Raw genomic sequence first — 7,499 nt, forward strand, 5'->3', positions numbered from 1 at the left:
CTCTCCGGATGCCTTGGATAGCACAAGTCACATAAAAAGGCACTGGCTGCCTCTTTTCAGGCTGCTGAATCGTGCCTTTGTTTTTCTTGAAGTTAGCTTTTGTAGAAGCGTTAATAATAGAATGAGGTGTGGGAAGGAGAACTGAGTATTTTAAACTGATTGATCAGTCTATTCTTCACTGCTTTTTCTATTTTAATTGCAGTTGACAGACAAATGTTGCTTCATGTGGATTTTGTTTTGTTCTGAAGCTTAAACTTTCCAGTGCAAAATCTATACAAATACAACCTGATGTATTCAAAACAAGTGAAGTACTCTTTTTCTTCTTTTTGTTTTTTACTTCTTTTTTTCCTCTTCTCTTTCCCCCACCCCTTTACTTCTCACTCTTTACCAAATCTTTTGCAGTGACTTATGGGACAGCGAGTTCCAATATGTACTACTATACAAGGGTTATGTCGCAGCTCTTCCTGGAAACACCTGTATCAAAAATGGAGAAAACTGATTTCAAAACTTTGTCCACAATGGACGACTTCTGGAAGGTAATCTAAAAACAATTTTTTATCTCTCTGTTGCTGTGATTTGCTTGTCCTGTCGTGGCCTGTAAATTTAACCTGCAGGATCTTTTTTCCTAATGCAGTAGGGGTTGTGCATGAAGATCGGTGTGCACAATGTCAAAGCTATGGAACAAAGTAGGCCTTTAATATGTGAAAGTTTAGAACCCAGGTAATGCTAGTGGGGCAGAGAAGGGCAAGGTTGTGGAATATCTTCGGAGGACAGGAAACAGTAAGGCCTTGTGTCAGAAAAATTATCGACTGCAATTCTAACACATCCACAGAATGAAGATCTATAAAACCCATGCTGGTAACATGCAAACTAAAATTCTGTCTCTTCCTCTCCAGTTCACAGAAGGGCCTTTGCTGGATGGTCTTTACTGGGAGATGTGGTACAACAACAAAACCATGGCAGAAAACAAAAGCTTCATTTATTATGAGAACCTGCTCCTAGGGGTGCCTCGCATTCGGCAGCTGAAAGTGAGAAATGGTTCGTGCTCAATACCTGAAGATTTAAAGGATGAAATCAAAGACTGCTATGATGTCTATTCCGTAGCTAATGAAGATACTGCTCCTTTTGGACTTCGAAACGGAACAGCGTATGTAGTATTCCTGTACACCCCATCCCCCCCCCCCCCCGCCCCCCCGGCCTGTTATACTGAATTGCACAATAAGTCACTTGGCAGAGGCAACTCTGCATTTGCTGTATGTTCTGTCTGTAAAGCCAGATAAATCCAGAGCAACTGCCAGATCTGCTTGTGCAGAAACCTTACGGAACTTGGAGAAGACTGTGCTCTTCATCCGCTTGAGTTTAGGTGCTGTCATTGTGCCGTTGGTGGCCGTTACGCATGGGAGACAGGCTGTGGTGCGAGTGCGGCACTGCAACTCATGAGCACCAATTCTGTAATTCCAGGTTGTATTACTGCAGTGGGTTTCACTGAGTTGTCTTCCCTGGCTAAAAATGGGAATAGCGCTGCCTCTCTTGGAAGACAATGTGCAAGTGTAAACTGTAAAAGGTTTTGGAGGTGGAATGTTACTGTATAAATGGCAATTTTCTTTCTTTCCCTGAGGACAGAAATTCTGTATGAGTGGATTGATGTGTTCTCTTTGCACAATGTACTTGTGACCCATCTTCCTATCTTAATGTTGTTGTGTTAGTCAGAGGAACTTTGTAAGCTCTTTCTCCAGGGTACATCAAAACTTTCTACAAGTACGTCTTAAATGAAAGCAGCCTTAAGTAACTGATATGTTTTTTTGGTCAGATTTTGTTGGTGTCTGTTTTGTTAAGATTAAGTTGAAAGTAGAAGGACTAATGTGCTCTGTTTCACTACTTCTGAACTAGTTGGACGTACACCAACGAGAAGGATTTGAATGGGAGCAGCCACTGGGGCTTGATTGCCACGTACAGTGGGGCTGGTTATTACCAAGACCTCTCAAGGACCAGAGAAGTGACAGCGGTGCAGATTGCCAGCCTTAAGAAGAACCTGTGGCTGGACAGAGGGACCAGAGCAGCTTTCATTGATTTCTCCGTATACAATGCAAACATCAACCTGTTCTGCGTTGTCAGGTATGAACAGAACCGTGACAGTGTTCAAATTGCTCAGCGTAGGTTGTAGATGTGGGGTTTTCTTGCCATTGCTTTGTTTTGAGGACTTGGGTAAGTATTTATTTTGTATAAAGGAGACAGACAACTGAAGTGGCGTGCCTCCCTGTCGAAGAAGTGGGACTCCACGTAGCGGCTGCATGACTTTTCTGGTGCCACAATGGCTTGGGTGCAGTTTGCAGATGACTCCTCTAGTGAGCTGGCTTATTAAAGTAAATATGTGGTTATACAACATCGTTCTTTAGTTTAGACAACACGAAACAGATGCAGATGAAGACAGGTCTTTCTGTCTCTGTTTTCTCACTGTTCTTGAAATGCTTTGGGTTTTAGTCAAAATGGAGCGTGGTCTACTTTATACCTTCTCTTCTGTGTAGTGTCTTCTCTGAATCATACGTGGGCTTTTGCCTGTTTCCGTTATTTAAATAATTATGTAAATAAACCCATGTATCTGTTAGTAGTGCTTTTCTCCAACGCTGTGTAAATGAAATCTTTTTTTGTTGCCTTTTTTTAAATGCAGGTTGTTAGTGGAGTTCCCAGCAACTGGAGGCCTTGTTACGTCTTGGCAGTTTCAGCCAGTGAGGCTGATTCACTACATCTCCACTTTTGATTTTTTCCTGGCAGCTTGTGAAGTGGCATTTTGTCTTTTTGTTCTTTATTATATGGTGGAAGAGATCTTAGAAATTCATATTCATAAACTGCACTACTTCAGAAGTCTCTGGAATTGCCTTGATATCCTTATCATTGTGGTAAGTAATCTTTATAATGAGGCTAAAATTGCTTTCTGAAATGCACTTTGTGGGAGACGTTAATGAGTCAGTATTCCTATTGTGGATTTAAGGGATAGAGCCATCATTAGGAAGGATACTTACAGAAAATCATCTGCTTTAAAGTAGTGATTTGCACTTGGAGGAACGGGACTGGGTTGCACTATGTTTGCAAAGAACCACAAAGAGGTTTAGTGTGGTATTAAAATACTTGCCAGCTAATACCAAGTTTGAAGAAATGTCTCAAAATTGTAGAGTGCTAGCAGCTCTCACGGCGACTTTCTTCGTTAAGGGGACAGTGTTGCACATCTGTAATCTTGGTGTAGCAGAAAATCTGAGCTTTGAATTTAAAACTACATAATCTAATTCTGGACTTCTATCAAGCTGTGCTTACCAAAAATAAACAAAACCAGCGGTGCTGAAACAGTTCCAGTCCCATGCTTGTTTTGTATCCTCAGGTTTGGATGAATCAAAGTTTTAAGTCTTGAAGTTAGTATCTGTAATCTAGAGAAATCTTTCTTGCATCACAGTGCTTTGTAAATGAAGGAGCATCCAGGAGGATGTTTACAGGAACTGTGTGCTGTTTGTTACACTTAATGGCAGGGGCAGGAGTAAGATGCTTTGCTATTACAGTCAGTGAAGAGTATTCAAATGTGACTGTAAAATTCAGTTCACTCAAAGGGTCAAAATTCTATGTTTATACCTTGTCTGAGGGACGTTGTTTAAATTTAGGATTTTGTACTTTATGACTCTGTATACATTGTGAAGTGTTCACTTGTACTAATAAAAAGCACATTTGCAGAAGTCAAAGCAAGAACCTTACCTGTATGGTAAAACTACAACTTCTCTGCTCTTGCTTGTTCTGGGCAATACTGGTCAGTCTGTACTCCGGAGAAACTCCAGTACCTTTTTGGCTACTGCTGTCATTCTACTTTCTGCTCTTTTTCACCTTTGTCTTTTTGAGTTGTCTTCTTTCTTTCCTTCTATTTCCTTCTTTGTGACAGCTTCATTTTTCAGAGCCTGCTAGGCTTCACCGTTGTTCTTCCACTGTGGCAAGGAAAAGATTCCTAAATCTTCTTATTCCCAGGCCATTTGTCTGTAGTCTGGGACTATAACAGTTTCGTTGTGAAATGCATTTCCTGATAGGTCCAGAAATTCTAGTTTGGATCCCATCTCAAACAGCGGCCACTTGGCTGTTAAATTACTCCTGAGGTGAAAGGTGATGAAACCTGGCCCTCTCTGGCCCCCGCCACTGCCTGGCCCTGAGCGCTGATGTGATCAGTGACCAGCGGGGTCGGCCCTGAAGGACTGCAAGAAGCTTTTATCAGTGATTTCCCCCCGCCCCCAGGCTCTGTGCAATCCCTAGCTATTACTTTCCTCTTTGAAACTTTAACTTTGTAGTCAGGACACTTTGCAAACAATATATTTGCTTTTTCTTAAAGCACACATTCTGATAGTGCTATAAACAACATGAAGTTCCTCATATCTTTACTTTATCTGATGTATATGGCTAAAACAAGTTGTTTAAAAACCCTAATCACCTTTCGTAAATTTGTATGTTTCTTTTGTACTCAGCTCTCTGTGGTAGCTATAGGAATTAGCATCTATAGGACATCAACTGTTGATATGCTCCTGAAGAAGCTGCTGGAAGATCAGAACTCATTCCTCAATTTTGAACCTTTGGCATATTGGCAAATGCAATTCAACAACATTGCTGCACTCACTGTGTTTTTTGTCTGGATTAAGGTAACTCCAAGACACGCATCCTTATTCTAACGTTAGAATGTAAGCAGTATTCTGAGTTTCATGTGATATATTATTTGAGGTTTAGTCATGTTTCTCCTTAAGTTGGTCATGTGAGAAAGTCAGAACACAGGGGTAACTTCTTGCAGATTAAAAGGAAGATTGTAATTTGCCACAGGTTTAGTCAGCCTTTGTTTAAGTCCAGAAGATGTAGTCAGTGCTTTGTCACAGCGGACACATAAAGAAATGTTTTTATTATTCCTGAATTGATCAGTCAGTAATTCTTACTGGTACTGCTTTTTCCTAGCCTGGCTTGACTGTCCCCATTTTGTCTATTCAAAACTTCTGAATTGTTAGAAGGGTTGGTAAAGACAGTCCAATTTGTTTGAAAACTAGATATATTACTTTAGTTAAACTTATTTTCTCTGGTTTACTGCCTCCTTTCTAGTGATACTTCTTTCATGTCCATACTCATTTTCCTGTCCTCTGTATGTTTAAAGTTGCAGAGGAACATTGAGTTAATAAACTGTCTAACAGGGGGAAGTTGTAGGACCAATGATAAGTGAAATTCCTCTCTGATACTCCAAACTGATACCTAGGTTTATCAAGTAAGTTAGCTAATCTCTTACTCTTTTATAAGACAAAGTTACATCTAATTTTTGCATCATGGTTTAAGAAATAAAGTGGCTTATTATAAGAAATAATGGTAAACTGCAGAGTAACAGAATAATGCAGGTTGGAGGGGACTTTGGGAAGTCTGTAGTCCAACCACCTGCTCAGGGCAAAGTCAGCTGCGAGATCTTTTCTTGCATTTTACTGCATCTTCATAGAACATAAAGATAAATAAACAGGCTTTTGGAAGCATTTTGGTAACACTGCTCTGAAGCCAGGGTGCCAAGTAGCAGAGTGAAAAAACAAACAGATAAACAAAACCCCACACCCAGACAAGAAGTTGGTGTTCTCACAGAATTTTCTTCACATTTCAAGCCTCGGTGTTTGTAGGAAGCGATGCATTTCTAAATGTAAATTAACTGACTCTGTCTCCAGTCAAATTCAGTAAGACCTCTCATGTGTAAAAGGCTGGAGAGCAATTGTGTTAAGAAATTGTTGTCGTCCTTGTCTTTACCGTTGTTGGGTTTTTTTTCTTTTCACAGCTTTTCAAATTTGTTAACTTCAACAGAACAATGAGTCAGCTGTCCACCACCATGTCTCGCTGTGTCAAAGATGTCATTGGCTTTGCTATTATGTTTTTTGTTATTTTCTTAGCATATGCTCAGTTGGCCTATCTTGTCTTTGGTACTCAAATCGATGACTTCAGCACTTTCCAGGACTGCATGTAAGTACAAGAACAAAAAATGCAAAGAATTTCTGAGTACATTGGTAAATGGATTTGGTTGCCAAATCAGAGACCAAACAAATCCTATGACATCCATCTAAACGGATAAGCTGCAGACATATCACTGTTGATGTAACTCACTAGCAAATGCATTTTTTGATAACATTTTTAGTTCAAAAACTGTCTTTGCTGTGGGATTACAAATATACTCTAGTTACATTAGTGAGCTAAACATGGCAGGTTTTGGTTGATGGAAGTGACATGGTTTTTATAACGGTCACATTCCTAGACAAAACAATAACTCTTGTCTACAGCAGTTGAATGATTTTATGCTTACTTACGTTTATAATGCTTACTGAAATGTTGTGCGCATAATAATGCTGTGTTCCTGATAGTATGTGTAGTTGGTCGACTCACAAACGGAGCCCATCTTAGACAGCCAAGTAGTAAATTTGTAAGTATCTGCTGGAATCCAGGAGAGAGATAGGACTTAATACAGGGTTGTTAATCAGTTTTTTCCTTTACTGATTTGGTACAACATAACCTGACTCTACCTGAGGTAAATACCAGGTTGTTCAGTTATTGATTTCCGCCCGCCCCCTTAACATTGGGGGGGTGTTGCAAGAAGTTTCTTGTAGAGAAGTGGAGGAACTTGAAATTTGCTGACGGTGCTGTACACTTGGCACTGTACAGGCAGCTTTCGAGGGAGAGGGTTGGGGTTGTGTATGTGCGAGAGGCCAAAGGGACATTGGGGGAGTGTTGCAAGAAGTTTCTTGTAGAGAAGCAGAGGAACTTGAAATGTGCTGATGGTGCTGTACACTGCCAAGCCTCTTCCAGCCTTGGCACTGTACAGGCAGCTTTCGAGGGAGAGGGTTGGGGTTGTGTATGTGCGAGAGGCCAAAGGGACAGGAGAGGGAGGGGAGTGGGTCTTAAAGCTCCGTGGTGGTAATCACTGGTTTGCTCTGCTTCCTGTTGCCCCCATTGTCAGTTGTGACCGAGAGGCAGAAGTAACCACCCTGGTTGTGTTGTGTGTGTGTGGAATCTGTGAGTTTGGTTATGCCTAGAGATGGACCTGAGGAATTGACTGTTGTGGTGCCTGATGAATTACAGTATTACAGTAGTGCAGAGCTCTGTGCTGCCCATCGGTCAGACTGTTAGGGTAAAATAGTTTAAGAATTCTTACACAGCTCCAAAAGTGATTTTTTTTCAACTCCTGGATGTGTTTTGTTTTTTAAGATTTACTCAGTTCCGCTTCATTGTGGGAGACTTCAACTTCACAGAGGTTGAAGAAGCTAATCGAATTTTGGGACCAATTTATTTCACTACATTTGTGTTCTTTATGTTCTTCATTCTTTTGGTATGTACGCCTTTGTTTACGCGGGGTGGGTAGGTGGCCATTTTTGCATCTCTTGTTCTTTGATTCCTACTGCTACTTGGGGCGTTTTTTGATAACGGTGAGTGTGCAGTCCATGTAGGGGCCTGAAAGAAAGGGGGTTACATGAAAG

The 7,499-nt window shown here is 40.8% G+C and overlaps 1 protein-coding gene across 1 annotated transcript in view; it reads left to right on the forward strand.

The window, feature by feature from the left end:
• Positions 1–395: 395 nt before the first annotated feature.
• PKD2 (polycystic kidney disease 2 (autosomal dominant)) overlaps positions 396–7,499 on the forward strand; it is a gene marked incomplete at its 5' end in the record, with an annotated part of 14,289 nt that continues 7,185 nt past the window's right edge. The window contains 7 exons of the mRNA XM_009695600.1: positions 396–536; positions 897–1,147; positions 1,891–2,115; positions 2,669–2,897; positions 4,491–4,661; positions 5,813–5,994; positions 7,231–7,351. Of these exons, the coding sequence (XP_009693902.1) occupies positions 396–536; positions 897–1,147; positions 1,891–2,115; positions 2,669–2,897; positions 4,491–4,661; positions 5,813–5,994; positions 7,231–7,351 (1,320 nt within the window). The remainder of the gene's footprint in view (positions 537–896; positions 1,148–1,890; positions 2,116–2,668; positions 2,898–4,490; positions 4,662–5,812; positions 5,995–7,230; positions 7,352–7,499) is intronic.

The sequence above is a fragment of the Cariama cristata genome, unplaced genomic scaffold (genome assembly GCF_000690535.1).
Source record: "Cariama cristata isolate BGI_N322 unplaced genomic scaffold, ASM69053v1 scaffold10432, whole genome shotgun sequence".
Taxonomy (NCBI): Eukaryota; Metazoa; Chordata; class Aves; order Cariamiformes; family Cariamidae; genus Cariama; species Cariama cristata.